The sequence below is a fragment of the Anomaloglossus baeobatrachus genome, chromosome 5 (genome assembly GCF_048569485.1).
Source record: "Anomaloglossus baeobatrachus isolate aAnoBae1 chromosome 5, aAnoBae1.hap1, whole genome shotgun sequence".
In the NCBI taxonomy this organism is placed as follows: domain Eukaryota; kingdom Metazoa; phylum Chordata; class Amphibia; order Anura; family Aromobatidae; genus Anomaloglossus; species Anomaloglossus baeobatrachus.
In genome coordinates, this window is record NC_134357.1 from 496322938 (window position 1) to 496347111 (window position 24174).

Genomic DNA, 24174 nt, shown 5'->3' on the forward strand with positions numbered 1-24174 from the left:
ACTGATCCTGAGTTACATCCTGTATTATACTCCAGAGCTGCACTCACTATTCTGCTGGTGGAGTCACTGTGTCCATACATTACATTACTTATCCTGTACTGATCCTGAGTTACATCCTGTATTATACTCCAGAGCTGCACTCACTATTCTGCTGGTGCACTCACTGTGTACATACATTACATTACTTATCCTGTACTGATCCTGAGTTACATCCTGTATTATACTCCAGAGCTGCACTCACTATTCTGCTGGTGCAGTCACTGTGTACATATATTACATTACTTATCCTGTATTGATCCTGAGTTACATCCTGTATTATACTCCAGAGCTGCACTCACTATTCTGCTGGTGGAGTCACTGTGTCCATACATTACATTACTTATCCTGTACTGATCCTGAGTTACATCCTGTATTATACTCCAGAGCTGCACTCACTATTCTGCTGGTGCACTCACTGTGTCCATACATTACATTACTTATCCTGTACTGATCCTGAGTTACATCCTGTATTATACTCCAGAGCTGCACTCACTATTCTGCTGGTGCAGTCACTGTGTACATATATTACATTACTTATCCTGTATTGATCCTGAGTTACATCCTGTATTATACTCCAGAGCTGCACTCACTATTCTGCTGGTGCAGTCACAGTGTACATACTGTGCTTCTTTTCTCCGCAGCATAAACTGGCCTGTGGTGCAGCTTTCCGAGCCTCAGCATGTCAATTTATTTTGCGGAGACAAGAGTGCTCTCTGCAGGTAGAATAGAACTAAAGTCTACAGTAGCCTGAACCCAAATCCTGGGCATGGGCAGCTGAGTTCTCCCGTGGACAACACTCACATCCTTGCAAGAAGGCTGATACTGTGTACTACACGCCGTGTCGCTGGATCATAGCCTAAAAGTGAGAAATTTGTTGCTACAGCAATATTTTTGTGAAGTATCTGTGGATTCAAAATGCTCACTGTATGCCTGAATAAAATCCTTGAGGGGTCCAGTTTCCAAAATGGGGTCACTTGTGGGGGGGTTTCTGCTGTATAGGTACCTAGGCTCATAAACTATGGACACAGGGGGATTAGTGCGTGCCTTAGTGTGCTCCCAGCTGAAGGGGGATTCCTTTCGGAATCTGATATGTCTATATCTGAGGAAGAAACATCAACATGTGCCTCTCTAGTGTTCTCCCCAAGAAACGGATAAGCTCTTTTCTCCTTGAAATCACAAAGATCTCTACTATTTGGATATTTTTCATTCTGTCTACGAACGACCTCTGAAGAACCTCCTGTTGGGGAAACACGTTGGGTCGACTAGGGGTATGTAGGTTGTTATTTGCACAACCTCCTCTTCTATATGGTGTTCATCAACAATTATAGATCTACACCCCAGTGTGAAAATTAGGGGATATGTTAATGTGATGCCCTTAGGGACCTTGACTTTAGGGCTCTTTACCATTGGACTGATTAGGGGTAATGTACCGCCCCGGGGCTCAGCCAGCTGCCGAGCTGCTCGGATCCGTGCTCGTCGGTGGGTGGCTCGAGCTCCTCGCGGACCCGGGGGTCACGTCGCTCTGAAGGGATGCTGGCGCTACGTGAAGGGTGGTGTTCGGTGGGGAGGTCCATGGCCGAGACCGCGGTTATTTTGGGGGTTAAGTTCGTGACGCCACCCACGGGTTGTGGTGAATTGATGGACACCACCGCTGCCATTGACTAGGCTCCCGGGGACGGTGTTGCACAGCTTGGTGTTGACCCCTCCGTGCGTAGGGGGTGATGGTCCCGGGGCCCGAGGGTGCTGTGGAGGGGGGATGCGTGCTGGCGTGTCGGTGCAGAGCAGTGCGCGGCCCGAGGGCACTGTTGTACTCACTATTACAGACACACTGGAGTCTCTGGTAAACTAAACAAGATGGTGGACGGTGCCTGCAGCCGGCTGCGTTTCTCCCTTTTTCAGGTTTGTGAAAAAACCTATTTCCATAGGTTAGGGAGTAGCATCCCCCGATCCCCCCGAAGATCAATCCGGGATAGCGTTTCTCCCTTTTTCAGGTTTCTCCCTTTTTCAGGTAGGGCATCCAAGGTACGGTGGACATCACGACCAGCTAATTCATCCTTGATGCGGCCGGAAAGGCCCTCCAAAAAGGCCGCCTTCAATGCCTCATTGTTCCATCCTGACTCAGAGGCAAGCGTACGGAACTCGATGGCGTACTGACCAACCATTAGGGTTCCTTGGCGTAGCCGGAGGAGTGCAGAGGTAACTGCGGTGGTGCGTCCTGGTTCATCGAAGATGCTACGGAAGGCCTGAAGGAATTCCAGGATGTCAGTAGACACTGGGTCCTCATTCTCCCACAAAGGATTTATCTAGGCCAATGCTTCGCCTTCCAGGTGGGACATCAGAAAGGCCACCTTTGCTCGATCAGAGACAAAGAGATGTGGAAGCAACTCGAAGTGTAGGGAGCATTGATTCAGAAAACCTCGACAGGTCTTGGGGTCCCCAGCATAACGAGGCGGAGCAGCTAGGCGGAGTTGCGACGCCGAGGAGGAGACAGAGGCGGCTGCAGTCGTGGTTGTTTGCGTCGATGAGAACGCGGCTGTGGTCTGTAACGTAAACAAACGGTGGTCCACTGACGTCAAGAAATTCAGTATGCGGGACAGGGTCTCACACTGTCGCACCAGTTCCTGGCGCAGTTCAGACATTTGTGCTCCGGCGAAATCCATGGCCTGTTCAATCTGTAACGTCCTGGTGGTGGATCCTCTGGGCCGTGCACCGGACTCCCCCAGTGAGGCAACCCGGAGCTAACCCCTGTACAGGGACTGTCCGATCACCCCACCAAAGGGCCTAGATGCACGGTAGCCGGAGCACTAGTGGTACAGGATCAGCGTCCTTCAGGGAACTGGTATACGGATATCTCTGGGTCCACGGAACTCCGGAGGCAGGGCAGATGATGGAAACCAGGTTCAGGTGCTGGTATGGATAGTAGGCAGGATCCAGGTCCAGGTAGAGGAGAAGGCGGGGATCACCAGGTGAAGTCGTGGATCAGGAATGAGTCCAGGCTGTTGGAGGATGGTGAGTTTCACAGCCGACAGTCACTGGGAGACTTCCTGGGCGATCTGCAGTCGGGACCAGGTAGGAGTGGCAGGACTGGCTCTGCAGAGGAAACAGGGTTAGATGGAGACAAGGCACAAGGAGACCTGAACACCTAGCTAAAGTAACACGTTGAACAGGTGCCGCCCACATGGAAAGTGGTCTTATATACCCTGCACCTGTATCAGCCATATCCTGTTTCAGGAGTGCTGGGCCTATAAGACAAGGAAAGTGGGCACGGCCCCGCCCTATACACATGCATGAGCCTAGGAGCCAGAGGCAAACACAGGAGGCCGGGGACAGGACGCAGGGAAGTACGAATGGGAGCAGCGGCCGCGATCGGTGGGTACGTGGACCGGATCAGTGGGTAAGGAGCGGTGTCGTGATGGTGAGACCGGACCAGTGGGTAGAAAGCGGTGCCGGTACACCGGGAGCGTGACATATACATTCCAATATATGCTATTGAAGGGTTCAAATGTAAGATCTTTGATATTGATATGGGTAATATGTACGCTGAGGGGGGAGGGGGAGGGGATGTTGGGGAGGGAAAGTTTATAGTTCTGCTCATTATTGCTGAAAATATATCACATGTTTTGTATACTTGGTGAAAAATAAAAATGTTTCTGATTAAAAAAAAAGAAGGAGAGTGATGGGGTGCTACGTCAGATGACCTGATCTCCACAGTCACCAGACCTGAACCCAATTGAGATGGTTTGGGGTGAGCTGGACCGCAGAGTGAAGGCAAAAGGGCCAACAAGTGCTAAGCATCTCTGGGAACTCCCTCAAGACTGTTGGAAAACCATTTCCGGTGACTACCTCTTGAAGCTCATCAAGAGAATGCCAAGAGTGTGCAAAGCAGTAATGAAAGCAAAAGGTGGCTACTTTGAAGAACCTAGAATATAAGACATATTTTCAGTTGCTTCACAGTTTTTTAAGTATTTCATTCCACGTTTGAATTCATAGTTTTGATGCCTTCAATATGAATCTACAATTTTCAGAGTCCTGAATATAAAGAAAACTCTTTGAATGAGAAGGTGTTTCCAAACTTTTTATATATATATATATATATATATATATATATATATATATATATCATATTACATATATATTACGTCAATATCACACTTGTATAGTGTTATATATATATATATATATATATATATATATATAACACTATACAAGTGTGATATTGACGTAATCGGACTGAGGCTAGATTCACACGATGGTATGGCATCCGATGTGAGTGCATCAGATGCGATATGCTAATGACCCTGAGTTGACAGCGTGAGCCAAGTGTCAGTGCAACTGTAATCAGGTCCTGCGATCGGCTCACAGCTATGGAGGAGAGGGCAGTCGCTGCGGAGTCGAGGATTAATGGGATTATTCTCTCCATCTCCTCCATTGTCAGCTGATGCGATTATCGCACTGCACTCAGATGTCATCTGAGTGCAGTCCGATGTTTCACTTGCACCCATAGACTTGTATGGGTGCGAGTGACACGGCGATTATGTAATTGTCGCCCCTTGCCCTCCATTCGTGATAAGTCTCCAGCAAATGGTGAGGTGACCTAACAGCAGGAGGCACCTGGCTGTGCTCATTGGGGGATTTCCTTGTTCTTCTCCATGTTCGGACAGACCATGTGCTGACACACGCTGGGACCTGTGCGGCTAACATTGGGCCTCGGGAACATACAGACAAGGGCTTCCCGCTGCTGGAAGCATGATTCCCCTGCTGGGAAGGTTTGTTATCAGGAGCTCACCACCAGAGAAACTTTGGAGGGAAAAGTTGTTTTTGAGGAAGTCGGCACTTCTACCTGCGTGCTACGGCAACTAGCCTTCTCTTTGCTGGAAGTCTAAAAAGGAAATAAGCAGCTTACACCGTTGCAATTTGGGGTGACCCCTGCAGGGCCAAGTCTTCTTCTCAGGGCAGATCAAAGAGCGACTGCGTGGGACCTCAATGCCGGCTAGAGTGCATGACTCACTGAGGAGGCGCCGGACCCGGAGACACCCATTTGACTGGTTTACATCGGTGAGTTAGGAGAGTATTAAAGTGATTTTTACGCTCTACACAGCGGCCTGGGGTCTTATATACAGCATGTTAGAATGCTTTATATAAAAGAGTCCACTGCTGGTGACCACAGCTTATAGTCACCTAATCTGGTGACAGGTTCCCTTTAAAAGAATCGCATTGGTGATCTTGAGAACCGCTCCCGTAGGAACAATTTACGCCTTCTTGGTCTACCTCGATCTCTCCAAAAAAAAGACTAAAATCTCCCAAAAAAACACCTCCCAAAAGTTTTACATCTACTGGAGGGCAAAAAACAAGTGGAGAGAGTACACAGGGCAGGCCCTCCTCAACCACCTCTCACAACTATCGTATTATTAGTGGGCTACGTCAAGGCATCATGAAGTATCTGGACTTCAACAATAAGTCTGACAGAATACCTAAAAGTCAACCCGATACTAAGATGCCACAAAATCCTTCTCTTCAAGGACTTCTCCATGGAGGTGACCAGAAAACATAGGGTCTCCAGCTACTCTAATGAAAAAAGGAAGCAACAAATAAATGTTATGGCTCTTGGCTGAAGTCGAGGAAAAACAAAAAATCCCTAGATGTGCAGGGGTTAAAAAATCAATATTTCGTGTAAAACATCATTTTTCTACCCTCACGTTTGCATCTCCCTTTCTCCTCCCAAGTTGTCAATAACAATATACATTTTTCCCTTTTGGCTATATGACCTGCACTACATATATTATTATCTCTCTGAATGCCTATGGAACAGCCGCCTGATACCTGTCATGGCCGCTCCTGAAGGAGCAGTTTTCCCGCCTTTTTATTTTAGCGCGGTCGTCCCTGTTCTGAAATTTGAGGTAGGAGGAGTTTTCCCGCCTTTTCAGGCGCGCTCACGGACGGCACTGCGGGCCCGCGCGAGCTTGGTAGGGACACCGGAAGTGAGTCGTGTACCGGAAGTGAGCCGTGTATCGGAAGCGAGTGTCTGGCCGGAGATCCTGCTCACAGCTGATATGATGCGGCAGGTAATTGAGGCACCGGGAGGCTTTAGTGAGAGTTCAGGGGGTGCGGTTTACGAGCCCCCACAACGTACTTCTTACTTTATGCTCATTATAACGTGCTTCTGACGCTCACTGCATGCTGGGAGTTGTAGTTTTCCTATAGACACCTGTTATCTTGAGCTGTCATGACGGTTTCTGAGGTCACATGACACGTTTTATGTATTTTTTTTTTCTTTTCATGAGGTAAATTGTGTTGTTTCCTGACTGGATATTTGTCAGACGTTGGTCCCCTGTGGTTATAAGGGTCGGGGGTCGGGTGACTCGCCGAGCATGCTGGGACTTGTAGTTGTACACTCTCTCATTACAGGACAGCAACGATGAGACAGAGGACGTTTCTCTGTTCGACGCAGATGAAGAAACTTCACGAGGTTCCAAGAGGAAAAAGATACGGTAAATCCTCCGGTCATAGAGTTTGTAGACTTACGTTCTTTTCTACTGACAGTCATGGATTTTTTTTATTTTTCCATGTAAATCGCCGTTTGAGGGCTTTTTGTTTGTACTTTTTAAAGGGAACCTGTCACAAGATTTGGTGACTATAAGCTGTGGCCACCATCAGTGGGCTCTTATATACAGCATTCTAACATGATGTGTATAAGATCCCAGGCCGCTGTGTATAACGTAAAAATGACTATATAATACTCACCTAGGAGGTCGCTCCGGTGCAGACTGGTCAGATGGGTGGCTCTGTTCTCCGGGACCGGCCCCACCTCTTTCGGCCATCTTAGTCCTCCTTCTTCTGAAGCCTGTGTGCAGGACGTGTCCTATGTCATGCACACAGGCCAGTACTGAGGTCCTGTGCAGTGCACTACAATACTTTGATCTGAAATTATGTGAAAAACAATGGAGTGTAAAAATCCACTAAATTTATTGGAAATATATACATAGTATACAGACGTGTATCAGAGAAAAAACTATAAAATAGTATATGGTAAAAAGAGAGACAATCACATGGAGGAAATAAATCTCTAAGGTGGGGACCAAGTGACTAAATTAATATCTATTGCCTATGGAAGTCTGGGGGAAGAAAAGGTAACAATTTTCAGGTTGGGTAAAAAAACACTCATTAACCTACTTCCCACAGACCAAATATCCTAATAAACTTCTGCTTGTAATTAGGGGGCTACATTCATTATAACCACCAACAATCCATAATGCGTGCAATGTAATATAAACAGTGGATGAACATTGGTGTTTGCATTAGGTACACATGATAAACATATTACATGCCGTCCAAATAAACAAGCAGGATTCAATAGTCACTGGTCCAGGCCCGACGCGCGTTTCGTGATCCTTTTTCAAGGGCTACCACACGTTATCTTTGAATATGGGGGAGTTTATGTGCACTAGCACGTTATAACGGTTTCAATATGCTTTCCCCCATTTTTTCCATGAATATTGTATTCAATACTTTTGATCTGCTCTGAGTAGGGCAGATCAAAGTTCGCCTGTGCAGGACCTCAATGCCGGCAAGTGTGTATGACGCAGGACGCGTCCTGCACACAGGCTTCAGAAGAAGGAGGACAAAGATGGCCGAAAGAGGAGGTGCCGGTCCCGGAGAACGGCGCCGGTCCCGGAGAACAGCGCACTTATCTGACCAGTATGCACCACAGCGACCGTTTAGGTAAAGTGACTTTTATGTTCTACACAGAGGCCTGGGCTCTTATATACAGCATTCTACATGATGTATACAACAGCCCACTGGTGATGGCCGCAGCTTATAGGCCCCAAATCTGGTGACAGGTTCCCTTTAAAGAGACGGTTTGATTATGATATTGAAAGTAAATCAAATGTGGTGAGAAAAAAAAAAGTAAATCTGCCATTTTATTTTTTTTTAACCCCTTCAGCCCCGGGGCACTTTCCGTTTTTGCGTTTTTGTTTTTTGCTCCCCTTCTTCCGAGAGCCGTAACTTTTTTATTTTTCCGTCAATCTTGCCATATGAGGGCTTGTTTTTTGCGGGACAAGTTGTACTTTTAAATGAAACCATAAGTTTTACCATATGGTGTACTGGAAAGCAGCAAAAAAATTCCAAGTGTGGAAAAATTGCAAAAAAAGTGTGATGGCACAATAGTTTTTGGGATGTTTTATTCACGGTGTTCACTATATGGTAAAACTGATGTGTGGGTATGATACCTGAGGTTGGTGCGAGTTTGTAGACACCAAACATGTATAGGTTTACTTGTATCTAAGGGGTTAAAAAAAATTCACAAGTTTGTCCAATAAAAGTGGCGCACGTTTTGCGCCATTTTCCGAAACACGTAGCGTTCTTATTTTTTGGGATCTATGGCTCAGTGACGGCTTATTTTTTGCGTCTCGAGCTGATGTTTCTAATGGTAGCATTTTTGCGCAGATGCTACGTTTTGATCGCCTGTTATTACATTTTGCGTAAAACTTGCGGCGACCAAAAAACATAATTTTGGCGTTTGGAATTTTTTTGCCACTACGCCGTTTACCAATCAGATTAATTGATTTTATATTTTGATAGATCGGGCATTTCTGAACGCGGCGATACCAAATATGTGTATATTTATTTATTTTTTAACCCTTTAATTTTCAATGGGGGGAAAGGGGGGTGATTTGAACTTTTTAGGTTTTTTTGTTTTTTTTTTAATTTTTTAAAACTTTTTTTTTACTTTTTTTATTTTATTTTACTAGTCCCCCTAGGGGGCTATAGCGATCAGCAATCCGATTGCTGATCGCTATCTGCTGATTACAGCTATACCGCTGTAAACAGCAGAAATAGTCACTTTCTTTCTTCCTCTGCTCCGTGCCGAGGAAGAATGAAAGTGAAACTTCGTAACACCAGGCGTCATCACATGACCCTGTGCTACGATGGCAACCACCGAACGTCACGTGATCACTCACGTGACGTCCGGAGGGGGCGGCGGTAAGTAAAAAAAGATGGCTGCGCGCATATAGATCTCGCTGCCAGACTTTGGCAGCGAGATCTAAGGGGTTAATGTTCCGGGTGGAATGCGATTCCACTCGGAACATGTAGGCACACATGTCAGCTGTTGAAAACAGCTGATATGTGTGCCGATCCACGCCGCCTGCCCGCGGCAGGGGGCGGGGCTTACCGGGACACGATCCATGACGGATATATCCGTCCATGGTCGTGAAGGGGTTAATGGCCTTCGTAGAAACATAGAAGGCTGTAAGTTCCGATCCATCAAGGCTTCGTGGTCCATATATATTCTCGTCTCATCGTAGCCTTAATTCACAACCTAGGACGTATAGTTACGTCCCTATGTTGTGTCCCTTTGACGCTGATTCTCCTCTTTCGCTGCAGATGTTGACAGCTGATCAGTCGTCATCTGGCTGTAACAGCCCACTGCTATTAACATGTTGACTGCCACTATCAATGTCTGACAACAGGATTTAACAGGCACCATTGGGGAGTGAATCATTCCCTCTTCCCATCGGCACGCTTTGATGTGATTGCGGGGTGCCAATGGGTTGTGATGATAGTTGGGGGTTAGCTGAAACCCCCCATGTTTGTCATTATAATCCTCCTGTGAAAGCCAGCGTTTGACCGGAGTCACACTTGCGAGTCTCGCATCGCGTCACCCAGCATGGCCTGCCGCCCTTTCCGGACAGGAGCTGATCAGCTGCGTAGAAATGCATGCAGCTGACCCGCTCCTGTCTGGAGAGTGGCATGCCGTAACGGGTGATGCTATGTGAGTCATGCGCCAGTCACTCACAAGTGTGACTCTGGCCATAAGCTGATGTTCATAGGAGACCATGAGCTTTGCTATACACACAAGTGCTTATGCACTGCTATAAATAGCACAAGCGATCAGACCATTGCATGTTCACGTCTCCTAAGGGGGACTAACAAATACAGTAAAAACTGAAAAAAAAGTTGAAAAAATTACCGTATTTTTCGGACTATAAGACGCACCGGACCATAAGACGCACCCTGGTCTTAGAGAAGGAAAATAGGAAAATAAAATTTTAAGCAAAAAATGTGGTCATGACACACTGTTATGGGGTGATGATCTGCTGCTGACACTGTTATGGGGGATATATGTCCCTCATCCTGGTATAGCCCCCATCCTGCTATATACTGCCATCCTGGCATATGCCCCCATCCTGCTATGTGCTCCCATCCTGCTATATGCCATCATCCTGCTATATACCCCCATCCTGCTATATGTCCTGCATCCTGTGGTACACCAAAAAAAAAAAAATAAACGTTTATACTCGCCTTTCCTCGCTCCCTACAGCATCGCTCCTCCTCTCTGTGCCTGCAGCAGCGCCACTGACCTATGTGGAGCCGGCCACGATCCCTGCAGTACCGCGATGTCCTCCTGTCTGAGCCGGCTGCGGCTGTGTGTGGACACGTGCGCACAGCGATGACGTCGTCGCTGTGAGCACCGCTAGTCTCCACACATCCGCGGCCGGCTCAGACAGGAGGACATCGCTTTGCTGCAGGGGAACGGTGAGTATACTGATTCACTGCACCCCGCGCTGATGATGTGTGGGGGGCAGTGAACATAGCCGCACATGATCACTCCAGGCTGTAGTTGCCAGGGGTGATCATTCGGGCTGGCTGTTTAGTATGCGCACATCCCCCGCCTATCATCCCGCCCAGCTGTCAGCGCCAGCTTCAGCGCTGAGAGATGATGGGCGTGCATATGAAATGAGCGGGCCCACGTGGTCACGGCAGGCGCTGCTGCGGCCTGCTCGTGCCCCCGATGACCTGCTCCACCGCAGCACCCTCATTCCCGGCCGCAGCCCTACATTCAGACTACAAGACGCACCCCTCCACTTTCCCCCAACATTTGGGGGAAAAAAAGTGTCTTATAGTCAGAAAAATACGGTAACTATAAAAGTTTTTTTTTTTTTTTTTTTTTTAGTCCCATTAAAAATAAAGCAGTTTAATAAAAAAAAAAAACACATATTTGGTATTGCTGCATTTGTAAAAGTCCTATCTATCTAAATATAAAATAAAATTAATCTGATCAGTAAACAGTAACGAGGAGAAAAAAAAATTACTTCAGAATTCTGTGTTTTGCTTTTTTGTTTTTTTTTTGCCCGTTGAAACATTGAAATAAAGTACAAAAAGATCGCATCTACCCAAAGCATCAGCTAATGGAGCAACCCAAAAAGAAAACCACACAGCCTCATATCCTGAAAATTGAAAATGTTACAGGTCTTGGATAATGGCGACACAAGCAAAACTTTTTTTTTTCCCCTCTTATCCTCCTTGGTCGCCTAAATCTGGTTACCGCGTGCTCCGTCGGCGAGCCCCCGGTATTCCCCGTACATGTCTGCTGATCTGATCAGCAGTCACATGTGGCTAACAGCTGCAGGTGAATAAGAGATCCTTAGATTGCTGTCAGATACTGACAATGCAATTTAAAAGGGCTGCGGTGGGGATCACATCATTTCCCACCGGCATTGGCGGCCCTGTGATGCGATCACGGTGTGCCAATGTGTTGTCATGGTAGCGTGGGGTCAATTAATGACCCCTAACACTGCCATGACTCACTTCCTGTGAGAGCCGACAGAGTGAGATGAGCATTTCTGCTGATCAGAGCAAGGCTGTGCTGATCAGCAGAAATGCACAGGTGATCGGACTGTGCAGTGATAAAGTTCCCTAGGGGGACTAGTAAAGTCAATTAAAAATAATGTAAAAAAAAAAAAAAAAGTTTAAAAAAATAAAACCTAAATGTTCAAATCGTCCCTTGAAAATAAAAGTTTATAAAATATACATTTGATATCGCCATGTTTAGAAATGCCCGATCTATCAAAATATAAAATCAATTAATCTAATCAGTACACAGTGTGACGAGAAAAAATTCCAAGTGGCAAAATTTTCGTTTTCTTTGTCGCTCCATTGGGAGACCCAGACAATTGGGTGTATAGCTTCTGCCTCTGGAGGCCACACAAAGTATTACACTTTAAAAAGTGTAACCCCTCCCCTCTGCCTATACACCCTCCCGTGGACCACGGGCTCCTCAGTTTTATACTTTGTGTGGAAGGAGGCACACATCCACTCATGCATTCTCATACATAGTTATGACGGATGGAAGAAAAGAGGACCCCGATGGGGCCCCCGGCATGTTCCCTTCTCACCCCACTATGTCGGCGGTGTTGTTAAGGTTGAGGTACCCATTGCGGGTACGGAGGCTGGAGCCACATGCCGTCTCCTTCACCATCCCTTATGCGGCTCTGGGAGAAGTGGGATCCTGAGCGGTCATCCATTTGCTGGGACCGTGCTCCATCCGCAGCCCCTGGTGGAACCTGCCGGACCGGAGCCTCTTCAACCCCAGGGACCGGGCCCTGCAACTTGAAGGTACTCTGTGTCCCCATGGGGGGACTGTACAGGGAGCGCACCTTCTTCCCGGAAGCCGTGGTAGTTGTAAAACTGAGGAGCCCGGCGGACTTCCGCGCCGACCGTGCCTGCTTGTTGGGTGCGGCCTCAAATTTAGTCCCCGGCTTCGCCGCGGCCTAGTCGCGAAAATCCCGCCCCCGGGCCTGCCTGTCAGGGGTAAGGGCGGGATTACCGACATGACGTCGGATGTGAGGGCTGGAGCATCCTGCATGTCTCCCTCCCCCCTCATTGACCACTGTGGGGACCCCAGATTCCCGCTCTTTGCTGGCGCCGCCCTCGGCCCCACTCCTCCCCTGACAGCTCCGGCGGCCATTTTTTGGCATTCTGCCGGTGGATGCTTCTCAGTGACACAGCTCTGCAGCTCCGGGGATCCACGACAGGGAATCTGGAGGACACACTCCGCTCGTTAGCGGTCGGTAAGCCACACCGGTCACCCGGTGCTGGTCCCCCTAGGGTGCCGGAATAGATACATACATACATATATATCTGTTCGGTCAGGCTGTATACCCTTTTCCCATATACCCTCAGTGGTCACTCTCCTAGGAGACAACAGCATGTCGTCCACAAGGAGCAAAGCTACTAAGGCACAGGTTTTTTTCGCGGCCTGTACCTCTTGTGGGGCTATGTTGCCTGCGGGTTCCACCTACCCTCACTGTGAGCAATGCTCGACTCCTGCCACGCTTGCTCAGCCGGAGCCTCGGGCACTTGTGGGCCCCTCGGCTCATGTAGATCCCCCTGCTCCCCCTGAGCAGGCTGCAGGGACAGAGTCACCGGTGTTGGCCTCTTTCGCTGAGAAACTCTCTGTCACTTTCTCAATCCATTGCACAGTCTATGGACAAATGGTCATCTAAGCTCCTTGAGGCATTGCAGTCCAGACCGGGCCCTTCACAGGCCCCGGCCCCGGTTAGCTTGTCTCCTCCAGGCCCCTCTCGGTCCGCGCCGCAGCGCGCTCCCAGGTTAGCCCCTAGGTCTCAGGCGGAGGACTCCTGCCCGGACCGCAGTCCCAGACCGGCTAAGCGGCCTCGCTGGGACTCTTCCCCGGCCTCCTCACGCTGCTCGGGATCCCAGCTTGAGGACTCTCAGGAAGACTAGGCGGACGTGGGAGCTCAGGGCTCTGACCCTGACTTCGCCCTTAACCTTGATACACCTGAGGGGGACGCCTTAGTAAATGATCTTATCTCGTCCATCAACCAGGTGTTGGATCTCTCACCCCCGCCTCCTCCTGTAAAAGAGTCGGCTTCTCAGCAGGAGAAACACCAATTTCGGTTCCCCAAACATACGCGCAATACGTTTTTTGATCACTCTAACTTCAGGGATGCTGTCCAGAAGCCCAGAGCGGTCCCGGACAAGCGCTTTGCTAAACGGCACACTGACACGCGTTATCCCTTTCCATCTGAAGTCGTTAAGGGCTGGGCACACTCTCCCAAGGTGGATCCTCCAGTCTCCAGATTGGCTGCTAGGTCCGTCGTGTCTGTTGCCGATGGCTCATCCCTGAAGGATGCCACTGACAGACAGAGCTCTTGGTGAAGTCCATCTATGAGGCCACGGGCGCGTCTTTCGCCCCGGCCTTTGCGGCTGTGTGGGCTCTCCAAGCAATCTCGGCTTGTCTGACTGAGATTAATGCCGTCACACGGAATTCTGCTCCGCATGTTTCTTCTTTGACCTCTCAGGCATCAGCCTTTTCGTCCTACGCCATGAACGCCGTCCTGGACTCCACTAGCCGTACGGCTGTAGCATCTGCTAACTCCGTGGCAGTCCGCAGGGCCATGTGACTGCGCGAATGGAAAGCAGACTCGGCTTCCAAAAGGTTCTTAACTGGTTTGCCTTTTTCTGGCGACCGTTTATTTGGCGAACGATTGGATGAGATTATTAAGGAATCCAAGGGAAAGGACTCCTCCTTACCCCAGTCCAAACCTAAGAGACCTCAGCAGAGAAAAATCCAATCGAGGTTTCGGTCCTTTCGTCCCTCCGCCAAGCCCCAATCCTCTTCGTCCAACAGGCCGGAGAAAGGCCAGAGGAACTCCTATGCGTGGCGGTCCAAGTCACGCCCCCAAAAGGCCGCAGGAGGCACTGCCTCCAAGACGGCCTCCTCATGACTCTCGGCCTCCCCTAGCCACATCCTCGGTCGGTGGCAGGCTCTCCCGCTTTGGCGACGCCTGGTGGCCACATGTTCAAGACCGATGGGTGAGAGACATTCTGTCTCATGGTTACAGGATAGAGTTCATCTCCCGACCTACGGCTCGTTTCTTCAGAACCTCTCCGCCCCCCGCACAGGCCGACGCACTTTTTCAGGCAGTGGACGCTCTAAAAATCGAAGGAGTTGTGATTCCCGTTCCCCTTCAGGAACGTGGTCGCGGATTTTACTCCAACTTGTTCGTGGTGCCAAAAAAGGACTGGTCATTCCGTCCCGTTCTGGACCTCAAGCTACTCAACAGACATGTGAGAACCAGACGGTTTCGGATGGAATCTCTCCGCTCGGTCATCGCCTCGATGTCACAAGGAGACTTCCTAGCATCGATCGACATCAAGGATGCTTATCTCCATGTGCCGATCGCACCCGAACATCAACGTTTCCTGCGTTTCGCCATCGGAGACGAACACCTCCAGTTCGTGGCATTGCCTTTCGGCCTGGCGACAGCCCCACGGGTTTTCACCAAAGTCATGGCATCCGTCCTGCACTCTCAGGGCCACTCGGTGATCCCCTACTTAGACGATCTCCTAGTCAGGGCCCCTTCTCGGGAGGCGTGTCAACAAAGCCTTACCGTCGCTCTGGCGACTCTCCAGCAGTTCGGGTGGATCATCAATTTCCCGAAATCCAAGTTGACACCGACCCAATCACTGACTTACCTCGGGATGGAGTTTCATACCCAGCCAGCGTTAGTCAAGCTACCACGGGACAAACAGCTTTCTCTGCAGGCGGGGGTGCAATCACTTCTTCGGAGTCAGTCACACCCCTTAAGGCGCCTCTTGCACTTCCTGGGGAAGATGGTTGCAGCTATGGAGGCAGTGCCGTTCGCGCAATTCCATCTACGGCCACTCCAATGGGACATTCTTCGCAAATGGGACAAGAGTGCGGCTTCCCTCGACAAGAACATCTCTCTTTCCCTTGCAAGCAAAGCATCACTTCAGTGGTGGCTCCTACCCACACTGCCGTCGCCTACATCAACCACCAAGGCGGCACTCGCAGTCGTCAAGCCTTCCAGGAAGTCCGGCGGATTCTGCAGTGGGTGGAAGCCACAGGCTCCACCATCTCCGCAGTTCACATCCCGGGCGTAGAAAACTGGGAAGCAGATTTTCTCAGTCGTCAGGGCATGGACGCGGGAGAATGGTCTCTGCACCCAGACGTGTTTCGAGAGATCTGTCGCCGCTGGGGAACGCCGGACGTCGATCTCATGGCGTCACGGCACAACAACAAGGTCCCGGCCTTCATGGCACGGTCTCAGGATCACAGAGCTCTGGCAGCGGACGCTTTAGTCCAGGATTGGTCGCAGTTTCGACTGCCTTATGTGTTTTACCCCTCTGGCGATGCTGCCCAGAGTACTACGCAAGATCCGGTCCGACTGCCGTCGCGCCATTCTCGTCGCTCCAGACTGGCCGAGGCGGTCGTGGTATCCGGATCTGTGGCATCTCACGGTGGGTCAACCGTGGGCACTTCCAGACCGCCCAGACATGCTGTCACAAGGCCCATTTTTCCATCTGAATTCTGTGGCCCTCAACCTGACTGTGTGGCCATTGAGTTCTGGCTCCTAGCGTCTTCAGGGTTATCTCAGGATGTCATTGCTACCATGAGACAAGCCAGGAAGCCAACGTCCGCCAAGATCTATTACAGGTCTTGGCAAATCTTCCTATCCTGGTGCGCTGATAACGGTTTTCCTCCATGGCCGTTTGCCTTACCCACTTTTCTTTCATTCCTACAATCTGGAATGGACAAGGGTTTGTCCCTCGGCTCTCTCAAGGGCCAAGTATCGGCGCTCTCTGTGTTTTTTCAAAAGCGTCTAGCCAGGCTTCCGCAGGTCCGCACGTTCCTGCAGGGGGTCTGCCACATGGTCCCACCTTACAAATGTCCGTTGGAACCCTGGGATCTTAACAGGGTCCTGACGGCTCTTCAAAAACCACCTTTTGAGCCGCTGCGGGATGTCTCTCTCTCACGTCTTTCGCAGAAGGTGGCCTTCCTGGTTGCAGTCACATCACTTCGGAGAGTGTCGGAGCTTGCAGCGCTGTCATGCAAAGCCCCCTTCCTGGTTTTTCACCAGGATAAGGTGGTTCTGCGTCCTGTCCCGGAATTTCTCCCTAAGGTGGTATCCCCTTTTCATCTAAATCAGGATATCTCCTTGCCTTCATTTTGCCCTAATCCAATTCACCAGTGTGAAAAGGATTTGCACTCTTTGGATCTAGTGAGAGCACTCCGGTTCTACGTGTCTCGCACGGCGCCCCTGCGCCGCTCAGATGCGCTCTTTGTCCTTGTCGCTGGCCAGCGCAAGGGCTCTCAGGCCTCCAAGTCAACCTTGGCTCGGTGGATCAAGGAACCGATTCTCGAGGCCTACCGTTCTTCCGGGCTTCCTCTCCCTTCAGGGCTGAAAGCCCATTCTACCAGAGCCGTAGGTGCGTCCTGGGCATTGCGGCACCGGGCGACGGCTCAGCAGGTGTGTCAGGCAGCTACGTGGTCTAGTCTGCACACTTTCACGAAACACTATCAAGTGCATACCTATGCTTCGGCAGACGCCAGTCTAGGTAGGCGAGTCCTTCAGGCGGCGGTTGCCCACCTGTAAGAGGGGGCCGTTTTCGGCTCTTTTTATCGAGGTATTCTTTTACCCACCCAGGGACTGCTCTTGGATGTCCCAATTGTCTGGGTCTCCCAATGGAGCGACAAAGAAAAAGGGAATTTTGTTTACTTACCGTAAATTCCTTTTCTTCTAGCTCCTATTGGGAGACCCAGCACCCGCCCCTGTTCCCTTCGGGCTGGTTGTTCTTTTGTGTACACATGTTGTTCATGTTGAATTGTTCTTTTGGTTCATGGTCTTCAGTTCTCCGAACATCCTTCGGATTGAATTTACTCTAGACCAATTTATAAGTTTTCTCCTTCCTGCTTTTGCACCAAAACTGAGGAGCCCGTGATCCACGGGAGGGTGTATAGGCAGAGGGGAGGGGTTACACTTTTTAAAGTGTAATACTTTGTGTGGCCTCCAGAGGCAGAAGCTATACACCCAATTGTCTGGGTCTCCCAATAGGAGCTAGAAGAAAAGGAATTTACGGTAAGTAAACAAAATTCCCTTTTTTTTTGATCGCCGCAACATTTCTTTAAAATACAATAACAGGCAATCTAAATGTAAGATCTATAAAAACATGGTATAGTTAAAAACGTCAGCTCGAGACTGAAAGAATAGGCCTTCACTGAGCCCCAGACCCCAAAAAATGAGAACGCTACAGGTCTCTGAAAATGGCGAGAAAAGCGTTGTGTTTTTTTTTTTTTTTTTTTTGGGACAAACTAACAGTTTTTTTTCACCACTTATATAAAAGTAAAAGTATACGTGTTTGCTATCTATGAACCCGTACCGACCTGAGGCATCATATGTACACATCAGTTTTATCATGGAAAAAAGGAGAACCAGAGCAGAAAAGCTGAATCAAAAAATTACAAAGTTTTTTTATTTTTATATTCAAGGTGCACAGTGCAATACATAAGACATTAGTATACAATAAAAAGAGGAGGTGGGGAACATGGGTGCAAAACAGATCAACATTAGCCGGGTGTGGACTAACAGGCAATAAAATGTTCAAATATAAGAAAACCCCTGATTGCCTACATTGAAAAAAATCAATATACTGAATGAAGGCATCAAAGTGTAGTTAACCTGAGGAAGTGAGCACATAAAAGACTCGAACTGTTGGTGGTCAAAAATGGTTAAACAGAGAAGATGGTTTAGCAGTCAGGAGATAACCCAATATAGGGGAGAACAGGTCATACATGCATAATACAAATTCCCAAGTGGGAAGAAAAATGCTCCTGACTAAACCATCAAGGTACTGAGCCAAAGGATTGCCACAATAGAAGATAATATGTAATCACACAGTTGGACGAACCCCCTAGATTTGTTAATACAAGGGGGGAGTCAGATGGAGAAACCAAGGCTCTAGGGCAGAAATTAATGTTTAGAGAAGAGTCATTAGTAGGGAGTGCGGCTTGCAAACAGGAAAAATCCAGGGATGCAAAGTAGGTACAATAGTAATCGATTACATAGAGTAAATACAAGTCCCTACAGAGCACAAGTACTCCCGACTAAATGGCCAGAGGTAGGCCAGTAACTACCTGGAGTTGATAAATGGTGTAAGAAATATAAGTATTGTCCGTAGGACACAGGAAACCGCCAAGGAGGTTAATAACCCCAAGGCAGGGTGGTAAGTGAAAAGTCTGCCAGACACAAAGCTTTGGGTTGAACATGAAACAATGGCAAGTTAAGTGTAACGGCAGAAAGGGGGTTTGAGGATAAGGGCAAGTGCCCGGTATAGTGAACATATGTTACCTGAGACCGGTGGCAGGGGGCCCGACGCACGTTTCGCGGCTATCAGCGCATCGCTTGCCGCTTCTTCATGGGGGAAGGTGAAGAGTGGTGCACACATCCGGTTGAGTGGGTCACTCCACCGGATGTGTGCACCACTCTTCACCTTCCCCCATGAAGAAGCGGCAAGCGATGCGCTGATAGCCGCGAAACGTGCGTCGGGCCCCCTGCCACCGGTCTCAGGTAACATATGTTCACTATACCGGGCACTTGCCCTTATCCTCAAACCCCCTTTCTGCCGTTACACTTAACTTGCCATTGTTTCATGTTCAACCCAAAGCTTTGTGTCTGGCAGACTTTTCACTTACCACCCTGCCTTGGGGTTATTAACCTCCTTGGCGGTTTCCTGTGTCCTACGGACAATACTTATATTTCTTACACCATTTATCAACTCCAGGTAGTTACTGGCCTACCTCTGGCCATTTAGTCGGGAGTACTTGTGCTCTGTAGGGACTTGTATTTACTCTATGTAATCGATTACTATTGTACCTACTTTGCATCCCTGGATTTTTCCTGTTTGCAAGCCGCACTCCCTACTAATGACTCTTCTCTAAACATTAATTTCTGCCCTAGAGCCTTGGTTTCTCCATCTGACTCCCCCCTTGTATTAACAAATCTAGGGGGTTCGTCCAACTGTGTGATTACATATTATCTTCTATTGTGGCAATCCTTTGGCTCAGTACCTTGATGGTTTAGTCAGGAGCATTTTTCTTCCCACTTGGGAATTTGTATTATGCATGTATGACCTGTTCTCCCCTATATTGGGTTATCTCCTGACTGCTAAACCATCTTCTCTGTTTAACCATTTTTGACCACCAACAGTTCGAGTCTTTTATGTGCTCACTTCCTCAGGTTAACTACACTTTGATGCCTTCATTCAGTATATTGATTTTTTTCAATGTAGGCAATCAGGGGTTTTCTTATATTTGAACATTTTATTGCCTGTTAGTCCACACCCGGCTAATGTTGATCTGTTTTGCACCCATGTTCCCCACCTCCTCTTTTTATTGTATACTAATGTCTTATGTATTGCACTGTGCACCTTGAATATAAAAATAAAAAAACTTTGTAATTTTTTGATTCAGCTTTTCTGCTCTGGTTCTCCTTTTTTCCATGCATTTTGAGCTGCTGAAAACCTGAGCTGGCTTGTCCACCAGGTTTATTTATCTGTATTTTCCCCATGGAATGTATATTTCTCCTATCAGTTTTATCATATAGTGAACGTGGTAAATAAAAGACCCCAAATACAGTCGTGCAATCGCACTTTTGTTACAGTTTCACCACACTTGGAATTTTTCTCCCATTTGCCAGTACACTGTGGTAAAACTAATTTTTTCATTCAAAAGAATAACTTGTCCCTCAAAAATCAAGCTCTAATAAGGCTATATTGATGGAAAAATGAAAAAGTTATGGCTCTTGGGAGGAGAGGAGAATATGAAAAACAAAAGCACGTTCAGGGGTGAAGGGGTAAAATAAAATAATAACTACGTTTGGTATCTGTGTAATTGGACAGACCTGGAGAAATTTATTGTCCAGTCAGTTTTACCATATAGTAAACATGGTACATTAAAAAAAAAAAGCGTTTTTCTATTTCTGAGGCTCTTTTTTTGATTAGCCGGCCTTGCAAGATGTAAATGATGCGATGTGATGGGCATGTGACGCCAGGCCGACTGACCAAAAGAAAAGCCGCAGATGCCATCAGGTTCTCAGGGCTTCTATCTGAGAGACGCGGATTAAATGTGTGGCCGCTGCATCGGGTGCTGCCAATCAATTTGCTCATCTCCAGTTAAGAATCTTTATCCAACAACTGATTTATATTTACTTTCTCCGGCAGACATCCCATCGCGTCCTTTTTCCATCTGTTTTTCCGGGTGAGCGCTATAATTGTGTATCTCCTGTGTGATCTCATCTCCAAGAGCTTCATCGCCTGCATGGTGACCATTATTCTGCTGCTGTCTTGTGACTTCTGGGCGGTGAAGGTGAGTGGCTGTATATTTAACAATATTACTAGTCAGACCATTGTTGTCTGGGACTAGGATAGGTAATCAATATCGGATATCCAGCACCTAGACACCCCCCCCCCACCCCCCCCCGATCAGCTGCAGGTAGGTGCCCTGGTTGTCAATTGTGCACAATGTAGGCTGGACATCTTGGACCAATTTGAGTTGCAGTTCCAGAGAATAGCCACTGCACGGTGTATGGCGCTGTGCTTCTCCGACTATCTGATCGGTGGGAATGCTGAGTGTTATTACACCCACTCCCGAGCTGATAATGATGACCTATCCTAAGAATAGGTCAGTGGTAATCCAATTCCTGGTCAAAATGGCTTTTCTTGATCACCCCTTAAGGCACCATGATGTATAGGTAATTTTAGCAAAAATTAGGTACCTTTTTTATATAGCTCTGTTTAGTTCTGACTCTTAAAGGGAATTTGTCAGCAGGTTTTTTTTTTATGTAATCTAAAGACAGCATGCTGCAAAGGTTAACACATAGAATTCAGGGATGTCTGTCTTGTCAAGATCTGATCTGTTTTTCTGGAATATTTGTTTAAGCACCAGGACCTTTTATCATTGCTTGGACTACAATGTCTTGCACATGCAGTCTGGCACGCCCCCCCCTCCTCTGACACCTCATTGTCAATGGTAAATCTCTATTGAGAGATTGGTGTGGTCAGGGGGCAGTTTTCTCAGCTCTGCTGCATTGCTAAATCTAAACTCTGTGTCAGAACAGCTGCAGCCAGTAATCTTAAGTAATACATTGTTAGATTCAGGGTGTCTTAGCCTATATTATGCTGCTCTCAGATGAGATAGCAAATACCTGCTGACAGATTCCCTTTAAGAAAATGGTGATACAAATGCTATATATAATTAGTGATAATATAAATGATTTGTATTCTGCAAAAGTATTTTTTTTCTTATATATACATTAGTTTGCTATGTGCATATGTGATCGTCATAACTGTACTTACCTACAGAATAGGGAATAATACGTTATTTATGATGCACAGTGAATGATGCAAAATTTTAGTAAAACGGAAGAATTGCTATTTTTATCTTTTATCTCCCCACATCCTCATGTCTCCATGATTTTCTGTGGTCTCCAAAAGTTTGGACACACCTTCTCCTCTCTAGATCAACTATTAAGAGGAGACTTTGTGCAGCAGGCCTTCATGGTAAAATAGCTGCTAGGAAACCACTGCTAAGGACAGGCAACAAGCAGAAGAGACTTGTTTGGGCTAAAGAACACAAGGAATGGACATTAGACCAGTGGAAATCTGTGCTTTCGTCTGATGACTCTAAATTTGAGATCTTTGGATCCAACCACCGTGTCTTTGTAGAAAAGGTGAACGGATGGACTCTACATGGCTGGATCCCACCGTGAAGCATGGAGGAGGAGGTGTGATGGTGTGGGGGTGCTTTGCTGGTGACACTGTTGGGGATTTAGTCAAAATTGAAGGCATACTGAACAAGCATGGCTACCACAACATCTTGCAGCGGTGTGCTATTCCATCCGGTTTGCGTTTAGTTGGACCACCATTTATTTTTCAACAGGACAATGACTAAGAAGGAGAGTGATGGGATGCTACGCCAGATGACCTGGCCTCCACAGTCACCACACCTGAACCCAATCGAGATGGTTTGGGGTGAGCTGGACCACAGAGTGAAGGCAAAAGGGCCAACAAGTGCTAAGCATCTCTGGGAACTCCTTCAAGACTGTTGGAAGACCATTTCCGGTGACTACCTCTTGAAGCTCATCAAGAGAATGCCAAGAGTGTGCAAAGTAGTAATCAAAGCAAAAGGTGGCTACTTTGAAGAACCTAGAATATAAGACATATTTTCAGTTGTTTCATACTTTAAGTATTTCATTCCACATGTGTTAATTCATAGTTTTGATGCCTTCAATGTGAATCTACAATTTTCAGAGTCCTGAAAATAAAGAAAACTCTTTGAATGAGAAGGTGTGTCCAAACATTTGGTCTGTACTGTATGATGGGAATCTGTTTGTTTTTTTTTTTTTTTTTTTTTACTAATTGTATAAGAAACTGTTCTGCTTCCTATCATATTATTAGTCTTGTTTGGTTTCTTTAATTTTAACATATTCTCCACAAAGGGCGTACATGTGGCTATCGGGGGGGCTCCGCGCTCAGGACAGGTGCCGGCCACGTTATTCAGCCGACCCGTGCCTCTGACAGCAGCTGCTGGAATTCGCTCTTATTGCTGACTTTTAACCATTTCAGTGCCAATGGATTTCTCCGTCAGCAGCATATAAATGGCTGTGATCACCGTGTGCACTGTATCTAGTACAAAGGGAATAAAACATTTAGTGTTTTTTGTTTTGTTTTTTTAAATAGTTGTATGGCCAAATCTACAAAAGCCCGATCAATGAAAATATATAAAATAACCCTTACAGTAAACACTGTAAAGCTAAAAAAGTGAGACTTCAGAATCGCCATTGTCTGTCACTGCGATTAAAAATGTTCCATGTACCTCAAATTATGCTAATATTTACTACAGTTCAACTGGCAGGAAACGAGCCCCCCACACCGCTCCATCCACAGTAAATGGTGATACTAAGCACACACTTCTTATATGTTTATTTTTCAACGTTTTTTGATTTGACCATTAAAACAATTAAAAGTAACTGTTCCAACCTGAAGAATCGTGTAACCCGGTCATTTTTACCGCGCAGTCATAGGTGTAAAAACGCAACCTAAAAAATAATGGTGTTATTACAATTTGTGTTTTGTTTTTCAATACATGGTATCGTAAAATAAATGCTGTCATTCGAAGCCACATCTCATCTTACAAAAAACAAACGCTTAAAAGGAACCTGTCACCAGAGTTGGGGCCTATAAGCTGCGGCCACCACCAGTGAGCTCTTATATACAGCATTCTAACATGCATTGTATATAAGAGCCCAGGCCGCTGTGTAGAACATAAAAAACTCTTTATAATACTCACCTAGGATTGGTGGCTCCGTTCTCCGGTGGTGGTGCCTCCACTTTCGGACATCTTGGTCTTTCTTCTTCTTAAGCCGGCGTGCATGACCAGTACTACGTCATATACACTCACCGGCACTGAGGTCCTGCGCAGGCACACTTTGATCTGCTCAGCTCAGGGCACATCAAAGTATTGTAGTGCGC

At 47.4% G+C, this 24174-nt stretch overlaps 1 protein-coding gene across 1 annotated transcript in view; it reads left to right on the plus strand.

The window, feature by feature from the left end:
- The first annotated feature begins 5998 nt into the window (after positions 1-5998).
- LOC142311915 (Golgi apparatus membrane protein TVP23 homolog B-like) overlaps positions 5999-24174 on the plus strand; it is a 29193-nt gene continuing 11017 nt past the window's right edge. Inside the window, exons 1-3 of the mRNA XM_075350775.1 lie at positions 5999-6101; positions 6445-6527; positions 20866-21010. Coding sequence (XP_075206890.1) covers positions 6090-6101; positions 6445-6527; positions 20866-21010 — 240 coding nt within the window. The 5' untranslated portion in view covers positions 5999-6089. The remainder of the gene's footprint in view (positions 6102-6444; positions 6528-20865; positions 21011-24174) is intronic.